The following is a 20,378-nucleotide window of genomic DNA, read 5'->3' as shown; positions in this document are numbered from 1 at the left end:
ATTGGCCATGATAAATTGCCCTTAGTGCTACCATGCTGCCCTATGGTCAGAGGAATCCTGTGAGGGGCGGTATTATTGTTACCCAGGAGTTAGGAGAGTGTCTAATTCTTTCAACTTTTCCTGGCAATTCCGGCAGAACAATCTGAAGTCTCTGATTTAAATTGCACTTTTGGATGGTTCCAACTGCAGGGAAATTGCACAACAGAAATTTTAACTTCCTAGGCAATTGACGTGCAATTCTTACCTGGGGACGTTTGGGAGTGGGGGGGGGGGGGGGAGGGGTGTTGGGTACCCCACAGTTATGACACGCCAGACAGACGTACGAGCCCTTGAAACTAAAGGAACATAACTGACAGAAAATCCACAGTTGTCTCCCCATCAGTTACACTCCTTATAAAGATTCTGCTGCCTGGGGAGCAAAAGGCATCCAAGATGCCATCAGTTGCTGCAGATGTGGGGAACCTGTCCTGTATTTGCATTCAGTAATAATCAAGTTTCCACATCATGAAACTCAGCCCGGTACTGGCACATGATTGAAAATAGGTAAACGGAGGATAAAAAGACAATCTCTCTGGACAGGAACAATTTAGGGTAGCACAGTAGCACAACGGTTAGTCCTGTTGCTTCACAGCACCTGGGATCTGGGTTCGATTCCCAGCTGGAGCCACTGACTGTGTGGAATCTGCACGTTCTCCCCGGGTCCGCGTAGGTTTCCTCCCGCAAGTCCCGAAAGACGTGCTTAGAACATAGAACATAGAATATTACAGCGCAGTACAGGCTCTTCGGCCCACGATGTTGCACCATCCTGTGAAACCCTTCTAAAGTCCCTCTACACTATTCCCTTATCGTCCATATGCCTATCCAATGACCATTTGAATGCGTTTAGTGTTGGCGAGTCCACTACTGTTGCAGGCAGGGCATTCCACGTCCTGATATTCTGGGCGGGATTCTCTCAGCCCTGGGCCGGGCTGGAGAATCCCGCGACCGGGCCACGCTGCCCACGCTGGCACGCGGGGAGGGATTCTCTCAGCCCTGGGCCGGGCTGGAGAATCCCGCGACCGGGCCACGCCGCCCCGATTCCGGCACGCGACTCTCCGTAGAGCAGAGAATCAGCGCCATTGGCGTTGGCGCGGCGCTGGTCACTCTACGTGACCGGCCCGCCGATTCTCGGGCCAGGATGGGCCGAGCGGCTGTCTTGGAAACGCTGAGTCCCACCGGCGCCGTCCACACCTGCTCTCAGCTGGCGGGAACTCAGCGTGGAAGGGTCAGGTTGCGGCCTGTGGGGGGCTCCGACCCCGGGATTGGGCCTCCAATGCGGCCTGGCCCGCAATCAGGGCATCCTGATCGGCAGGCCGGCCTCTCTGGCTGGAGGATTCATTTCCTACCCGCCGGCCCCTATAGTCCTGCGCCACTGTGCATGTGCGCGTTGGCGCCGGCGCCACTGCGCATGCACGGATCCCGTGGCACCCAGTTCACGCCGGTAACGGGAGCTGGAGCAGCGTGAACCGCTCCAGCACCGTGCTGGCCCCCAGTAGGGACCAGAATTAGTCCGGGGAGCGGCCCGTTCACACTGTCGTAAAACACAACGGTGTTTACGACGGCGTGGACACTCTGCCGCGGGATGAGAGAATCGCGCCCTCTGAATTCTCCCTCAGTGTACCTGAACAGGTGCCGTAATGTGGCGACTAGGGTATTTTCACAGTAACGTCATTGAAGTATTACTGTAAACCTACCTGTGACTCTAATGAAGATTATTATTAACAGGAACAGCATCTCAGCTCTTGTGAGGTGGCCTAATACCACTTGCCAAAGCGTAAACACTGTAATTTTGCCTATGCTTTTTTTTCCATTTACGTAAAAACAGACCAGAGACGGATTAGCAGTTATTGGGAAGGTTTCAATTGACATGGATATTTGCATATGATGTTTATATATAAATCTTTTCAGGTGCAAATGAAAAACGTGCTAAACTCTGATTGAAATGTGTTGAAAGTGAAAATATGCTACTGTGTTTTTTGAACAAGGTGCCACCTTGAACACTGAACTAGTAATGTTTTTTTGTATTATTAATGACCTAGTTTAAACTACAGCAGGTAGCAGGTAAGAATCATAGAATTTTCAGTGCAGAAGAAGGCCATTTGCCCATCGGGTCTACACTGGCCCCTGAAAGAGCATCCTACCTAAGCCCATAACCCAGCAACCCCACCTAACCTTTGGACACTATGGGACAATTTAGCGTGACCAATCCACCTAACCCATGCATCTTTGGACTGTGGGAGGAAACCGGAGCACCCGGAGGAAACCCACGCAGACACGGGGAGAATGTGCAGACTCCTCACAGTGTCCCAGCGGGGAATCGAACCTGGGACCCTGGCGCTGTGAAGCAGCAGTGCTAACCACTGTGCTACCGTGCCACCCAGTGAAGGGGCGGTGTTAAGATGGTATCAGGCGCTTTTTGAGAGGGGTACGGGCAGACAGCCATGATTCTATTGTTTGTTCTTTAGTTGGGATTGTCACAAGTTCCTTGCATGTTTTCTTCAACGCTCAAAGTTTGAAAGAAGCTGAAAGGATTGACAGCCATTTTATGTTTCTACTTTTAACGGTAACAAAGTGGATCTTCTGAAGATTACAATTTAAAAATCACCTGGAAAACATTGCCACTTCCAGATAGTTACACTAACACTGGCAAATTAATATTCACATGAAACTCACAGCACTGAAATGCAATTTTTGCTCTGGTAGCTTGGAAAAGATTGCAACAATAACGGAAACCTGCACTGTAACATTATTAACAGTGAACCTCTGTTCCTTCAGCTTCCCTTAAGTTTAGCGAAATGCACCACCTGCCGTTTCCAAAGCTGATACAAACAAGTTTGAGCAACGGGCAATGTTGAATTAGTTAATGCAAGCCAGGGTAGCCTTTATTGGCTACCCCTGGACAGGTGCACCAAAAAAACACACTAGCAAAGGCTCTCATTCCTAACTTCTGTTTGAAGGTGCATGGAGGGTCAGCTTCAGCTGTGATGCCCAATTAGTCAAACGTCTGACCAGCACCAAATGTCTTGGTTGACATTTGAAGAACAGCCACGCGAGTGAGGTACCAGAGGGAACCCAATATCCATGAACAATGTCACAATATAATACAGCACATACAGAAGAGCAGTGGCAAGACATCATTGATCTAGTTAGTGTCTGTATTTTAGGTGTTAGTTAAGGAATAAATATTGGCTAGGGCACCAAAGCAAGCTCCCTGCTCTTTTTCAAAACAGTGTCATTTGTTACTTTTATATTAATTGTATTTAATTGTATGCGGTTGGGTTAATAACGGGAGATTCATCTGTGTTCATATCAAGAGGAACAGACAAACTGTGGTGAAGAGGTGTATGCATGTAATATGTAACTCTGTAAATAAATGCTTATAGAAGTGTGCAAAGATTAGCGGCAGCTCCATCCTTCATTTACCTAGTTTTCTGAACTGTAACATCACAGGACCTTTCATGTCCACCCCAGAGTTGGATGGGAGGGGTGCATGGAGAGTCAGCAGCCATGGCAGGGAGGGGTAGCTCTCAGCCACCCTTACGGCCTGAGGCTAGTTTTCCCAATCAGACGTCATTGCCTTTGAACAAGGGACACCCCCCCCCCCCCTCCCTCCCCAGCCCAGGACCTCACAAACAACTCCGCAGGGATTTGCTGGTCATGTTCCCCATATGGTGAACCCCTGCCCATATTGGGTTAATAACAGTGGCAGTGGGATGAGGCCCTCAAATGGGCATTTAAGGCTGTCCATGGATTAAGTCACAGACTTAATTGGGATTGCAGCAGGAAGACAGCCAAGGCGCCACCCACCACCATCCCGACTAATTAAATGATCCCTGCCATCAAACACACCTTAGAGAAGGGCTTTAAATTCCACCCCGTGTCTTCAGATGATGTCGCTGAGAAATAGGAGGGTCCAAGGATAGATCATTGATGAACTTCAGAGGTAACAGTGCAGTGGAGGGAAGAGATGCCATTGCAGGAGATTCTCTGGTTATAGCTGGTGTTATGACGATGTGTTATACAAAATATTAATTTATAATCTCATCAGCTGGACATATATTACTTTATAATGTCATCTGCTGGTCATGCATTTATACTCAACAATATTTGGAAAGGATATTTTGCTAAACTAACAACACTAGCTTATAGCAGCTACTATGTTTTATTTGTGAAGGACACCAGCTGCTTTTTTTGTTGACACAGAACACTCAGAGAGAGGTCATGTGACCCACCTTTGGGTAAAAGATATTGGATTTTGAATAGCCAGAGAGTCTGCACAGAGCAACAGCCTTATTCCATCTTCATTTTTCTGAAACCTTTCTCGTCTGAGATGTTTCTGATTTGAAAAACCCACCAGAAAACCTCATTGCTGCAAACTGAGAATTCATAAATGGAACTCCAAATGTCTCCAGTGAGAAGCCAAAAGGGGCTGGTTTAGCACAGTGGGATAAACAGCTGGCTTGTAATGCAGAACCTCCCCGAACAGGCGCCGGAATGTGGCAACTAGAGACTTTTCACAGAAACTTCATTGAAGCCTACTTGTGACAATAAGCGATTATTATTATTAAAAGAACTAGCAGCTATTGTGGACCAGGACCTTTCAGCTGAAAGCAAGCATCTGAGCACTCAGCAAATATTTTTTTTCCGGACTTTACTTGTTACTTGACAAGGTTTTAAATACCTGATACTCTGCAGAGTTTTACTTTTTTGCATGCTTGAGAGTTGTGTGTGTTTTTTTTTGCATTCATGGTAAGTAGACATATTTGTAAATTTTAAACATTTTGTTAATTTTTGCATCTTTACCAGAGTGAGTTTTACTTGTTAACTTATTTTTTGCACAAAGCTATACATAGATAAACATATCTCAAATAGGCAATGTCAACTGCCTTTTAAATTTAAACTCTTGTTATAAACAACTCAGGAGTGGAACAAAGGGTCAGTTCACCCTTGTTAACTTTGCTACAACACTGGATAGGTAAAGACTGAACTAAACATGGACTGTCTGTTCCACACAGCCAACAATGGTGAAGAGGCATTGGAGGAGGATGGGGAGTGTGACCAGCTATGTCAAAGTTTGCAGGTGAGTTGAGAAGGATCATGTGGAATAGCGGTAGTCACATAAGATTTAGCTGAGAGTTGGCTTAGGAATGCATCAGTGTCATGGCAAGGGTAAATTGCTGATTAACAAGTTTTTAACATGGAGTTGTGGGCAAGATGGACATTGATGGAAATTGCAGGCGCCAAGTGTTTTTGATTTGCAGTAGTTGATGAACGAAAAGTAAATAGTCTTTTAGTAGAACAGAACTTGAGTTTCGCTGAAAAAAGAGGTATGTCTTTTCGTCTTGCACTCATCAGGACATTCACAAGAATACCAAAAGTAAAGCGAACAACAATTTATAGACAATGAGAAGAGAGTGTTGATTGACAAGTTGACACTGATTGACTGACAGTTAATGCCAAGCTTGTTTGAATTGAAACCGGGCAGATTGACTCTCATTGGTCAAGGTACTGCCCTGGGGAATGAACGAGAGAATAACTGTCGACTATTGTGTTCAGTTGAAACAGACGCTATGGACGCGATTCCCCGAAAAGATTTCTAAGTGCGGTAGCGAGCAGGAACTGCCACTAGCTTCCCAGCACTCAGCCCACTGAGGCCGGCAATGCTATTCAAAGTTAATTGGTGCACTTAACAGGGCCCCAGGGTTTCTCATCGCAAATGAAGGCTTGCCAGCCGATTTGCCAGCATGGTGCTCGCCAGCCTCTCGCTAACAAGGTTGGGCAGCACACAAGCAGCACTTGCTCCATCCCCATAACCCAAAAGATGTGCAGGCAAGCTGGAGTGGCCATGCTAAATTGCACTTGAATTGAAAAAAATATTGGGTACTCTAAATTTATATTTTTAAAAAGCAGCACTTGGTCAACCAACCCGTCAGCTCGCAACAGTGCAGCCAAGGAGATCAGCTCCAAGACTCAGGGATGCAGATCTGGGGAGGTTCCTAGATGCATTGGAGGCCAGGGTCCCCCAAGGGTCCCGGAGGGTGAGCCACAGTGCAGCCAGTGCTGCCTGGGACCAAGTGGCGGAGGCTGTGAGCGCCGCGAGTGTGACCAGGCGGACTGGCCTCTAGTGCCGGAAAAAGGTCCATGACCTACACGGCGCAGCACAAATGAGTGCCACCACCCCCCCCCCCCCCCCCCCCCCCCCCCCCCTCACCCCGGGTCCTTTCCACCCCCACGCAAACATTCATTCCCGCAACTCTCCATTTTACCCCAAACCCCCCCCCTCCCTTCAACCTCCAACCTTCTCTCCACTCCCCCCTCCCTTCAACTCACCCAACCCTGCCTTCACACCTCCCCTCCCACTACTGCAAACAGTGTGTCTGGCTAGCGATGACCTCTCTGTGTCTCCTCAAGAAAAGCTCTCCCAAAATCGGCAGGGGAGGGCCCAGAATGATGCGTGCCAGACTTAAGAATCCTCACCTCCTTCGAGGGACGGACCCTGGAGGTGACTGGGGTGGCCGAGGATAGAGTGGTCAGCAACACGGAGGCTAGAGAACGCGGCAGAGGTGAGGAACCCCCAGGCCCCATCCAATGGAGCTGTCAAACGAGGGTTGTTGCCTTACTGACCTATCCCTCCCACTAACCACATGTCATTCTCCACAGGTCCTCCAGCCGATGGTGCCGGCCCAACCGGGGTGGCACCCTCTCCAGCCTCCCACGAGACCGTCTCAGAGGGGAGTTCAGAGGAAGACACGATCAAGGCGTCAAAGCTGTTATCCCCACCTTCCACCAGCACAGGTACATGCACCTTGGTGGGAAATGTTAGTGGACAGGCTTCTGGGGCACAATTTGGTGAGCACCACACCGCTGATGACGCACATGAGGTGGAGGCAGGAACCCTCAGGCGAGACAGTAGTCAGAAATCTGCTGGATCCCAGGACCCAGCTGGGTCTCAGCCTGATGCTGAGCCTGTGGAAGACGCCATCCTCCGGAGCTGATGGTGACAATAGAAGCAGTCAGGTCCATTCAGAGGGAGATGTCAGCGACACTCCAGCAGATCCATGGCCGATTGGAGGAGTCCAGAGGCTATGGGCGCAGGATGTCGCTGGCAATGTGTGGGCACCGAGGCCAACACTGCTAAGGTGGCGACTGTAGTGGAGAGCCTGGTGCACGATGTCAGCACCATTAGTGAAGGTGTCCAAGGCATCGCGCAGTGGGTGATGGCCATGGCTGAGGGTCTCGACAAAATGTCCATCTCACTGGGGGTGTGACCCAGTATCAGGCTGACCTTCATGAGGTTTCTTGCGGGACAAGTTCCGCTCTCAGATGGGAATGGCCGAGGCTTGCTCCAGTCAGAGGTGGGCATTGCCGAGGTGCTGCAGAACTTGTCCCAGACACCAGGGAGCCTCACCGAGGGCATCAACACCGTGGTGCAGATCATGGGCAGCCACCAGGACTGGCAGAGCCAGATGATGCAGGGGCAGTCAGGACTTGATCAGCTGCCCGCCATCCAAAGGTGAACCCCCGAGCTCTATGGGCAGACCACGAAGAAGGGTTACTAAATGCCAACCCTACCCTCCTCAGCCCCCACAGAAGCCCTTCGGCCAGGTTTGGATTTTTAAAAAGTTGTACTAATCGGCGCCATTGTGAACACTTGCTGGGGAGGCTGCTGAATGACGGGAGGCCGTTGGATGTGGCGTGACTTCCATTAATTGTATGGTAATAGGGCTTAAATAGTGATAATTGGTTTCTTGCCACGCTACGGCAAGATCCCGATTTCACCTACACGAGCAGGCCGGTTCTATCGCAAACTGTTTGCCGCCTGGCGCGGTTCTCATTTTCAGCCCCTCCCACTATTCACCGGCCTTGTTTCGCTTGAGCAAGAGGTCAACGAGGCTGGAGAATTTTGCCCCATATCTAACATTGGACACTGTGTTTTGAGTTTTGTAAGCAGGGGCTGAATGGCTACAGTTAATAGCTTGCCTGCCTGCGAACAGCTGAAGGGACATGCTGCAGACTTGGGACATATACCAAGCACCACACTGGCACTGAATTCATATATTACATTACTCAATGTACGATAGGCAGAACTTCATTTTGGGCTTAATGGCAGCATCCTGCTCGTGGCGAACAACACTCATGTTGCTACTGCATAGTTGCTCAGCGTCAATCAAACTGGCTTCACCTGTTTTCTCAAATCATTTTTTTTTAGAAAATATTTTATTGAGCATTTGTAATTTTCACAGTTGAACACATTAACATTTCTTCAACAACTGTGCGGGCCAACACACACAAACACCTAAACAAACAAAAAACAAAAACATCCCCTACTACCCGCGCCCTATGTCCTTAATTACCAGTATACTAAGTTCCCTGTCCTTATCTAACATTGTCATGCCTCCTGTTTCTTTCCATCCCCCTTTCCCCTCCCCCTCCTTACTGCTGATGCTCAATATTCCTTGCAGATATCGATGAACGGCTGCCATCTCCAGGCGATCCCCTGAGTTGATCCTCTCAAGTGAACTTGATTTTTTTCCAGACTGAGAAATCGTGCCATATCGCTGACCCACACTCCTGACTTCGGGGGGCTCCGAGTTCTCCATCCCAGCAAAATCCGTCTCCGGGCCGCCAGGGAGCAGAAGGCGAGGACATCGGCCTCCCTCCCCCCATTGGCCCCTGGATCTTCCGATACCCCAAATATTGCCAGTTCTGGACTCGAGTTACCCTCCCTTCCAGGACTTCTGACATAACATCCGAAAATCCCTGCCAGAATCCCTCAATTTCGGACATGCCCAAAAATATGTACATTGTTTGTATGTGCTACCCCCACCAACACCACATCTGTCCTCCACCTCCTCAAGAACTGCTCATCAGGGCTGCCGTCATGTGGCCCTAGTGACCACCTGGAACTGGATCAAGCTAAGTCTGGCACACAAGAGGATGAATTGATTCTCTTCAAGGCTTTTTCCCACAGTTCAATTTCCAGCTCTCCTCCCAGCTCCTCTTCCCACTTCCTCTTCTCCTCTCTGATAGGGGCCCTTCCCACTCCATCAACTCCTTGTATATCTCTGAAACCCTCCCCTCTCCAACCCCTGTTTTTGCCATCACCTTGTCCTGCAATCCCCTCAGGGGGAGGTGAGGAAAGCTTGGAACCTGCCTCCGTACAAAGTCCTGCACTTGAAGGTACGGAACCCGTTCCCACCCGGCAACTCAAACCTCCTCTAGTGCCTCCGAGGTCGGAAAGCCCTCCTGGATGAATAGGTCCCCTAATCTCTCAATCCCTGCCCGCTGCCATCTCTGAAAGCCCCCATCCAGCCCCCCCGGTGGTTATCACAAATCGGTGACCACACTGACGCTCCTTCCAATCTCATGTGGTGCCCCCATTGCCCCCAAACCCTTAGGGCTGCCACCACCACAGGGCTTGTGGAGTACCGAGCCGGCAAGAACGACAGAGGCGCCGTTAGTAAAGCCTTCAAACTCGTACCCTTGCAGGATGCCGCTTCCACTCACTCCCAAACTGACCCCTCCCCCACTACCCACTTCCTGACCATCGATGTGTTGGCCACACAGTAATAGTTAATAAAGCTCGGGATGGCCAAGCCCCCTAACCCCGTTCCAGGAGTGCCTTCTTTACTCTCGGGGTTTTACCCGGCCACACAAAAAGCCGAGATCGCCGCGTGTTTCTCAAATCTTTAAGCAGTCTTACCCTTCCTGGGTAATCTGAGGCAGACTGGACACTTTTCAGTCAGTGGCTTTAGGCCCATTCATGAGTGTGCCAGATGTACAGCGAGCAATGATCTGATCGGGATAGCGAAAATCTCATAGGATGGATTTGATGTGCCCTATTTCATTTTTCTTAGCATAAACAATTTATCGAGGTATTTTAGCATATAAAACCATGACATTGTATAGTACCGTACAAAAGGAAAAGCAATAACACATAGTGCAACCCATACTCCATTCGCACAAGGACCTGCCTAAACCATCCCCTACATTCTTCACTACTCCTAGCCCCTCCCTGCTGACGATTAATTCTCCGCGAAGAAGGCAATGGAAATGGCTGCCACCTAGGGCGAACCCCGATAAGTGAACCTCTCAAGGCGAATTTAAACCTTTCTAGACCAAGAAAGATCTCCGCCATGTCCGATAGCCATGCTTCAGTCTTCGGGGCTTTGAGACCTCCAGCAACAGTATTTCGTCGCCGGGCTACCAGGGAAGCAAAGCCCAAGACATCGGCGCCTTCTCCTCCTGGACTCCCAGGTCCTCCGCCACCCCCAAAGATTGCCACCTCAGGACTCATTACCACCCCAGTTTTCAAAACCCGGGACATGATGCCCGCGAATCCCTACCAGGACCCCCCTGAGTCAAGGGCACGATTAGAACATTGCACATGAGCTCCTCTTCCCACTTAAGCTTCAGGGTCCAGGGTCCCAGGGTTCTATTCCCTGTTGGGTCACTGTCGTGTGGAGTCTGCACGTTCTCCCCGTGTCTGGGGGTTTCCTCGGGTGCTCCGGTTTCCTCCACAGTCCAAAGACGTGTAGATTAGGTTTGATGGCCATGATAAATTGCCCTTAGTGACCAAAAAGATTGGGTGGGTTATTGGGTTACGGGGATGCGGTGGAAGTGAGGGCTTAAGTGGGTCGGTGCAGACTCGATGGGCCGAATGGCCTCTTTCTGCACTGTATGTCTATGTTGTTCTATGTTCATCAGTCTTGTATCCTCTGCCTCCATTAGTTCTTTGTAAATATCTGAGACTCTACCTCACCTACCTCTCCCCGAGAAACTACCCTGTCCTGCCTCCCCTTCGATGGGAGACGTGGGAAGGACAGCACCAGTCTGCACACGAAATCCCGCACCTGTATGTATCTAAAGTCACTCCCTCCCACCAGCCCGAACTTCTCCACCAACGCCCTCATGCTCGGAAAGCTCCCTTCCAGGAACAAATCCCCCATCCTCACAATCCCCGCCCTGCGCCACAGTTGATACATACCGTCCATGTTCCCCAGGGCAAATTAGTAATTGCCACAGATTGGGGTGCACACCGATGCTCTCACTTCCCCTATATGCCTCCTCCACTGGCCCCAGATCCACAAAGCCGCCACCACTATCGGGCTGGTGGAGTACCGCGCCGGCGGGAGTGGCAGAGGCGCCGTAACCAGGGCCGTCAAACTGGTGCCCCCGCACGAAGCAGCCTCCATCCGCCAGACCGACCCCGTGCCCCCCATCCATTTTTTATCATCGCTATGTTGGCTGCCCACTAGTAGTTGCTAAAGTTCGGCAACGCCCCTGTTCCTTTCGAGCATCACACGTCCTCACCCGGTGGGAACTTCACTGCCCAGACAAATCCCAGGTAGATTTTATGTCAGCCCTCTTAAAGGAGGACTACTCGGGATGAAAATGGGGAGACACTTGATAATATGAACACGATTCTCGGGATAATTCGTCGTCTGACAGTCTGCACCCTCCCCACTAGGTGACAGCAGGAGCGCATCCCAACTCCGAACCCTACTCCTCACTCCTTCCACCAATCGGGACAGGTTGAGCTTATGCAACCTGTCCCCAGTCCAGTGCCACCTCTATCCCCAAGTATCTAACGCTTTCTCCCTACCAGCCTGAACGGCAACCCCCTTCAGCCTCCTCTCCTGCCCCATCGCCTGAGTTACAAACAAACCTCACTCTTAGCCATGTTCCAATTTATATCCTTAAACGGCCAAATTCCCTCAGGATTTCCATTACTGCTGTCCATCCCACGCCATTGGGTCCGCTACGTATAACAACAGGTCATCGCGGTATAACGAAACTTATGTTCCACACACCCCCGGACCAGCCCTTTGAAGCTCTCAGAGCAATTGCCCGTGGCCCTATGGCCAGCGTGAACAGCAGTGGGAAGAGACTCTATGGCCAGCACCTCCCACAGATAGTCCCACTCGACCTGGTCGAAAGCCTTTTCCGCACCCATAGCTATCACTATCTCTGCCTCCCCATTCCGGGGGCATCATGATCACATTAAGCACCCTTCTTAGATTGGCGCCAGTTGCCTACCCTTTACGAACCCAGTTTGGTCCTCTGCAATTACGTCCGGTACACAATTCTAGTCGCCAAGACCTTGGCCAGTAACTTAGCGTCTGTGTTGATCAAAGAGATCGGCCTATAAGACACACAGGCCTCCGGGTCTTTATCCCTTTTCAGAATAAGCGAAATACTGGCCTGTGACATTGTTGGAGGTAGGATCCCTCTGTCTCTTGCCTCGTTAAAAACCCTGACCAGCACCGGCTCCATTATCTCAGCAAACGTTTTGTAAAACTCCACCGGATACCCATCTGGCCCCGGGGCTTTACCCGACTGCATGACCTTCAGGCCCCCCAGTACCTCTTCGATCCCAACCAGGGCCCCCAGTATATCTACCAACCCCACTCTTGGGAAGGTCAGTCCGTCCAAGAATCGTTCTCATCCCCTCCGGTCCCCTGGCGGGTTCCGAAGTGTATACCTTATTATAAAGTCCTTAAACACCTTGTTCAGCCCTGCTGGGTCCCCCCACCAGATTTCCCTCCCCATCCGCTATCCTTCCTATCTCCCTAGCCGCTTCTCTCTTCCTTAATTGTTGCGCGAGCATTCTGCTGGCCGTCTCTCCATGCTCATATATTGCGCCTTTTGCCTTTCTAAGCTGCTCTACAGCCTTGCCTGTGGTCAGCCCCCCTTAACTCGGCCTGCAGCCTCTGTCGTTTCCTGAGTAACTCTGGCTTCGGGGACTCCGCGTAGTTCCTGTCTGTCCGTAAAATTTCCGAACCAGTCTGTCCGTTTCTGCCCTGTCCGTCCTGTCCCTAAGAGCCTGGATTATGATCAGCTCCCCTCTCACCACTGCCTTTAGTGCCTCCCAGGGCACTGCTGCTGAGACTTCTCCGGTATCATTTACCTGCAGGTTATTCTGTATGCATTTCCTGAGTCTTTCACACACCGCCTCGTCCGCAAGCAATCCAACTTCCAACCTCCATTGTGGGCGCTGGAAGCTGTCCTTACAAATCCGTAGGTCTACGCAGTGCGGAGCATGGTCCAATATGGTCATTGCCGAATATTCTGCCCCACCATCCGGCCAGAAGTCCCTACTCGTGACAAAGAATCAATTCGGGAAACACCTTATGGACGTGGGAGTAATACGAAAACTCCCTTGCCAAGCGGCCGGCTAAATCTCCACAGATCAGCTCCTCTCATTTGCTCCATGAACCCTCTCAGTTCCTTTGCCATCACTGGCAACCTGCCCGTTCTTGAAGACGACCGATCCAGGCTCGGGTTCCAGGACTGTTTTAAAGTCCCCGCCATGATCAGTCTGCGTGAGTCTAAGTCGAGGATCTTCCCTAGCAACCTCCTGATAAAATCCACATTGTCCCAATTAGGAGCATACACACTGACCAAGATTACTTTACCCCTTCGAGCTTACCCCTAACCATAACAAATCTGCCACCCTCGTCCGCAACTGTACCTTCTGCCTCAAATTAAACCCTTTTATTAATCAGGATCGCAACCCCCCTAGTCTTAGTGTTGAGCCCCGAATGAAAGACCTGACTAACCCCAACCCTTCCTCAACCTAACCTGGTCTGCCACTTTCAGGTGCGTCTCCTGCAGCATGACTACATCCGCTTTCAGAACCCGCAAAATGCACAAACACACGCGCCCTCTTCACTGGCCCATTTAGCCTCTAACATTCCAGGTGATCAGCCTGGTTGGGGGGCACTTCGCCCCCACCCCTTTGCTGATCAGCCATCCCCTTTCCCTTGGCCAGCCATGGTCGCGCTTCCTCCTGCCCGCTTCCTGGCCGGCTCCACCCATGACCTCCTCACTGTTGCCATGTCCAATTTCCATCCTCGTCAGCAGATCAGCCTCCCCCCCCACCCCCCCCCCCCCTCCACCCCCCGCCCTAGTAACACCATCCTACCACCTAACCCCTGCTCTAGTCTAACTGTATGAATGCCCCGCACCTGGCTTCCATTGACTAGCCCACCCAGCTAGCCTGGTGGCTCCCCGCTTCGGCACCAGCCCATCCCTCACCCATTGTTCCCTGGCTCCCCTCCCCCCAGCCAATCCATACCACTTCCACAAACCAGCCCTGCTTAAACACACACTCTATACAAGTCAAAGACATTCCCACAATAGTTCAATTTAGATCAAACAGATAGAATAAGAAGTACCAGGCACTCTCAGCGCTTTCCCTCCACACGCAGAATAAGATTGCAAAAAATTCACCCGAAACCCCCATCATAATCACACCTTTTTAACTATTATCTTTTTTATTTTCCCCCTACAAAACCTCCAACCAAACAAGAGACCCCAAAAAGGAAACATTTAGGGAAACCACGAAAAAGAACAGGAAAAACACATCGCAACCAAAATACATCAACCTAAAAAGGTTATAAATACAAAAAGAACGGATCCAAGCATGCAGGCATCTCTCAAAGTCAGAGAGAAACAAAATAGACTTAAAAGTTCTACCATGAGTCCAAGAGTCCTCAGCTCAGATCCAGCCCTTGCTTCTTAACAAAGTCCATTGCCTCCTCGGGTTCCTCGAAATAGTGGTGATGGCTCTCGTACGTAACCCACAGTCACGCCGGAAAAAGCAGCCCGAATTTCACCTTGTTCTTGTACAGTCTCCTTCACCTGCCTGTAGCCTCCCTTTCTCCTGGCCACCTCAGTGCTCAGATCTTGGTAAACACGCAGGGTGCTATTGTCCCAGGTACAGCTTTGTGTGCTCTTGGTCCCTTGCAGAACCCACTCCTTGTCCAGGTACCTGTGGAACCGGACCACTATCGCTCGTGCGGGACCCCCTCATCGTGCCTGCCTCATCTGCACTCCGTATGCCCTGTCCACCACCGGCGGGCGAGGGAACACCTCGTTCCCCAGCAGCTTCTGAAACATACCCTCCACATATGAGGCGGCATCCAGCCCCTCAGCCCCCTCCGGGTGGCCAACAATTCTTACATTCTGTCGGCAAGATCTGTTGTCCAGGTCCTCCAGCCTTTCCAGGAGCAGAACCTGCTCCTTGTCCAGGTATCTGTGGAGCCGGACCACCATCACTCGTGCGGGCCCCCCTCATCGCGGCTGCCTCACCTGCACTCTGTGAATGCCCTGTCCACCACCGGCAGGCGAGATCAGCATATTTTGCTGATCCCACCACCTCCGAATCTCCACGTCCGCCACCGTTTGAAAGTCTGCCTGCTTCTCCAGCTTCTGGAGTTTCTCAACCTGATCATCCAGCCTTTTTTCCAGTCGGTCCATCGACTTCTAGAGCGGCTCCAAGTTATCCCACTTCAGAGCTAAACAGCCCTCCTGCATGGCCTGTAGCTGCTGCTCCATTGTAGGCTGGGCAGTCGGTGCCTTGCTCTGGACACCGTCCATATTGGTCTCTCTGACAGCCTCCACCGTGCCCTTGTTTGACCACCTCTTCTGCTGTTTACGGTCCCTCCAGCTTCTTAAGTCCACACAACTCTGTATGGGTTCAGTGCCTGAGTACTATTGCTTTCCTGTTCCGCGCTCAAAAGCGCAAAAAAGTCAGGGGAAAAGGTCCAAAAGTCCGACCGAAACAAGAGCCACCAAATGTGCGACCTACTCCCTCACAGTCGCCACCAGAAGCCGATGCGCCCTATTTCAGCCTCACGCTTGCACAGAGAGAAAATGGTTTGGGCCTTATTTACGAGGGTGCCAATAAGGCCAATCTTATAGTGTGTACAACTGTTGGAATCCTAATGTGTGCATTGATCAATTAAGGTCAGCCTGTCGTAAGTGGTAGCACAGAACTCACTGGTAGATTTCTCAACTATCACATCTAGGAATGGAAGCATATTTGACTGCTCCATTTCAAATGGTGAATTTGAGTGCAGGATGGAGCCCATTAAGGTGTGCAAGGAAATTCTTACATGTGACTGCGGATTCTAACATACTAAATGCATCGCTTACATATCTGAAATATGCAGGAAATCGGAGATTAGGTGTAATTACGTCAAATACAGGTTCCTATGGAACCCAACAAAGATATTCGTGAGAACTGGGCCGAGCGGGGATCCCATGGCAACACCATCTTTTTGGGCGAGTTAAAAGTAAATTCAACTGCGTGAGTTGCCGAGCTCATAAGTTCAATGAATACTGATTTGTACAGTAGCAGCGGGTCGAGATCACCGTGATATAGTGCTGCAGGGCTAATGTCTATGGCTTTCCTATATCGTCTTTGCAAATGTGAAGGAATCCTTCACCATGTATGTGGAAAATTGGCTCAAAACTGGCGAATTCATATTGTAAAGATAAAATAGGACATAAAGAGACATCACTTTTGTGATTCTTGGACAAGCCATCCATCCGTGAAGGCAGTGCGCCATGAGGACGAATCCTGCCATATTTATCAACTGGCAGCTTGTTCTGTTTACACAATTCCAAAAAACTTTATTTTTACGTTGCCTGCAAGCTAGACTATCTGGTCCTGCTGAATGGCAGATCCAAAGGATACGAATTTGGACCCATCATTAAGAATGGCATGCATTTTGTTGATTATTGTCCTATTTTTAAGGATGACTATTCCAGTCACTTTGATAGGTTTACAGACATACATGTTTGGGTTAGACTGGAAGCCTTGCAATGCTACCAGACATAGGTGTTGCATGTGAAAATCAGATTAGTTAAGAACCTCGCAATATGGATGTGTTAAATCAGCTACGCACAATTTAAAGGTTTCAGTGTCTTAAGTATATGCTGGTTGTGGCGGGATAGCTTGGAGTAGAAGAATGCAACATATTTCTTGTCTCTTTAGTCAGTGAAAAGTAAATAATCGGTGACAGAATAAACAGGGTTGGTTGTTACGTGGGGAGAATCACGAGGCTGAGAGAAGAACAGAGTGGATCAGAGGACAAAGTACAGAGCCTTTTACCTCTGGGAACTCGGTTCAAATACTATCTGTTTTATAAACTAACTGATTACCTCCTATGTTTGCTGGCTGTGAAGGTCTTGAGTGAGATTTAGATTAAATTATGTGAGGATGGCACAGGCTCAAACTTCTAAAAGGCAAATTTAGGACCAATATCAGGAAGAATGTAACACAAGAGTGAGCAGTATATGGAATGAACACCCAGATAGAATGGCAGAATCAAACACTTTGGGAACTATTTAAGAATGAAATGTAATCGGGTGAATGCATGGATTTTCCGGATGGGTATGATTATCATGAATTTTCCTAGCAACAGCAGTAAAATGAATTTAACAAAACATAATGGGATGCGACCTGCCCAGGAACAGATAGAAATCTGCCTAGAGACAGCAGTAGCCAGTATTCAAAAGGCCGGATGAGATTCATCTCTCCCAGTAATGAGATTAAAAGACATTTTAGATAAGAATCAGATATGAATAACTTATGAGTAGGAAGAGTTTACCTAGTCGATTGGGAGATCAATGAGGTACACATACAATAATATCTAGAGTCAAGGGCTCGATTCTCTGCAAATGCGGCGAGTTGTAAAGGCTGCCGTGAAACTGGCCGTGTTTCACGGCAGCCTCCGTGCCCCCTCCCAGGACCCGATTCTCCCCCCTGGGCGGGGTTAGCAGCGGGGCCCCGTGAAGCACGGCATCGCGGGCTTAGCAACCGTTGCTAAGTCTGCGCGGCAAGCGTCACGCCGGCTGACGCGCACGATGACGTCAGCCGCGCATGCGCGGGTTGGACGGCTCCAACCCATGCATGCGCGTATGACGTCATCATGCAGACGCGTCAAACCCGCGCATGCGCGGGCCGTCATGCCCCTCAGCCGCCCCGCGGACTGATCCTGCGGGGCAGCGGAAGAACAAATAGTGGTTCGGCCGTGCCAATCGGTGCCATGGTTGTCCGGGACGGGCACTTTGCGGCCGTTTTCACGAACGGTGAGAGCAAGTGTGATCGTGTTCGTGAAAACGGCCGTAAAGGCCTGGGAACTCGGCCCATCGGCCTGGGGAGAATCGCTGTTCGCCGTAAAAAACGGCGAGCAGCGATTTGTGTCATGGGGCGGCCGTGGGGGGGGAATAGCGGAAGGGCGTGAAAATTGTCGGGAAGACAATCCCGAATCGCGCCCAAGGAGTTTGATAAGGGCAGGCATCCAAATTCACAGAAGGCAAAATTAAAGTGGAACAAAGGTATAATTGGCCGGCTCCTCAGAAGCAAGGGAGGCTAGTTTACACCGAGCAGGCTCAGAAGCAAACAAGCCAGTTTCCAGCTACCATGCCTGAAGACCAAGTTCTACATCTACCAGCCTCGAAGTATTAGAGCCAAGTTGGCGCAGAAAACCTTTGTAAAGGCTGTTTAACCAAATTTTGCTGGGCCAGGACAAAATATTTTCCAGACTTGAGTATCATTTTTTTTTTTAATTTTAGAGTACCCAATTATTTTTTCCAATTAAGGGGCAATTTAGTATCGCCAATCCACCTATCCTGCACATCTTTTGGGTTGTGGGGGTGAAACCCACGCAGACAAGGGGAGAATGTGAAAACTCCTCATGGACAGTGACCCAGAGCCGGGATTCGAACCCAGGTCCTCAGCGCCGTAGGCAGCAATGCTAACCACTGTGCCACCGAGCTGCCCCGACTTGAGTATCATAACGGTATTGTGTGGTAACAGTAAGCTGGTTTTAACTTCTAGATTTATTTATTTAGATATTATTTGGGGAAACAAGGATGTCTTAAGGAATTCTGGAATCATAGATATATTTTGGAACAAGGGGTATGTTCTACATAAATAGTGTGTGTTTAGTAATTCATTCACCTTAATTGTCTTAGAGTAGAGTAGTCCTGTTCATGTGTATTTGTCTTTCCTTTACTTTAATAAATAGTCTTTAATAATTGTTACGCGAGGACTGGGCTGCTTATTCTCACTGGGGTTTCACTTGCCTCATTACACCAAAACAAAACTATACACCCCCATGAACCAGTGTTCGAAGTTGGCATACTCTCACAGACAACATCAGCGTACTTTGTGACAATGATAATAAATGTTACTTCTTACGCTTAATGATCTTGTGAATCTAGTTTAGGCCGCTTTAACTCAGTTTTTAGTGGGTGAGAGCCGAGAGTACAAAACAGTCCTTCCATTTGGCACTGATTAACAGTCTGACTCCAAAAGGCCACAAGCTGGCTGGTGGAGGGAAAGGGAAAAAGATGCCACACTCTGGAGTTCTTCCAAACCTGTGCAGAAGTATACCAATAGGCCAAAGGAGAGAGTGTTTGCAGCTGGCTGCGCTTTAACTGGCCTGGGAGTGATCAATTATGTCAGTCTGTGAGTGAAACATGAAAGTTACAGTTTATAACACAGATATCCCTTTATCTAGATCGTGAAGAAAAAAATGCATTCGGTGGTTTTAATCATGGTATTGCAGAAGTCAGAGCTGAAGCTGGCCCGGGTTCAGAGTTTAAAATTGACTTACCAGTTCTGTTCCCTTTTCTCGAGTCACAAAGTATTGCTCTGGGGTTAGCTTCTTTTGCCAATCAACATTTATAGTTGTTTCATCATATCGGGTCAGCGATCTCAAACCTATGTAAAAATAAAAATGGGATAAACAATACAGAACACAGAACAGTACAGCACAGAACAGGCCCTTCGGCCCTCAATGTTGTGCCGAGCCATGATCACCCTACTCAAACCCACGTATCCACCCTATACCCGTAACCCAACAACCCCCCCTTAACCTTACTTTTATTAGGACACTACGGGCAATTTAGCATGGCCAATCCACCTAACCCACACATCTTTGGACCGTGGGAGGAAACCGGAGCACCCGGAGGAAACCCACGCACACAGGGGGAGGACGTGCAGACTCCACACAGACAGTGACCCAGCCGGGGATCGAACCTGGGACCACTGGAGCTGTGAAGCATTTATGCTAACCACCATGCTACCCTGCTGCCCAATACTAACTAGTGTTAAGACATTTGATAAAAGGAGACGGCTGTAAATAATTTGCAGGGCTAAAGGGAAAAGGGAAGGTGAGTGGGATTATCTGCGTAGTGCTTACAGAGAGCCAACGACGACATGACTTGCCAAATGTCCTCCTTCTGCATTGTTACCATTCTATTATTCTAGAATGCTCTTCTAATATAGTGTTCCAGCTCTTAACCTTGAATCTATGTTGCATGGTTGAGAGTGGCAGTATAGACTGATGTAGATGTAACCTAACCATACTGGTGAATGCATTTCATAAACTGCAGTGATTATACAGCAAATAAAACCTTACCCTCCGCAAAAGTGGGACAATTTTGTATTCAACATAATTTATCAAGACATTTAATCTGTAGTGACTGTGGGCAGAACTGATCCCACCAGCAATAGGAAATACTCTGACTTCCACACC

At 49.4% G+C, this 20,378-nt stretch overlaps 1 protein-coding gene across 3 annotated transcripts in view; it reads right to left on the bottom strand.

Annotated features, from left to right (window-relative positions):
* Window positions 1–20,378, bottom strand: part of msrb2 (methionine sulfoxide reductase B2) — a 43,630-nt gene that overhangs the window by 8,175 nt on the left and 15,077 nt on the right. For all 3 annotated transcript variants that reach the window (XM_038798114.1, XM_038798115.1, XM_038798116.1), the window contains one exon: window positions 19,455–19,561. In XM_038798114.1, the coding sequence (XP_038654042.1) occupies window positions 19,455–19,561 (107 nt within the window). The remainder of the gene's footprint in view (window positions 1–19,454; window positions 19,562–20,378) is intronic.

This window comes from Scyliorhinus canicula, chromosome 5 (assembly GCF_902713615.1).
Source record: "Scyliorhinus canicula chromosome 5, sScyCan1.1, whole genome shotgun sequence".
NCBI lineage: Eukaryota > Metazoa > Chordata > Chondrichthyes > Carcharhiniformes > Scyliorhinidae > Scyliorhinus > Scyliorhinus canicula.
The sequence above is the reverse complement of the archived record's forward strand: the minus strand, read 5'-3'. Positions and strand labels throughout refer to the sequence as shown.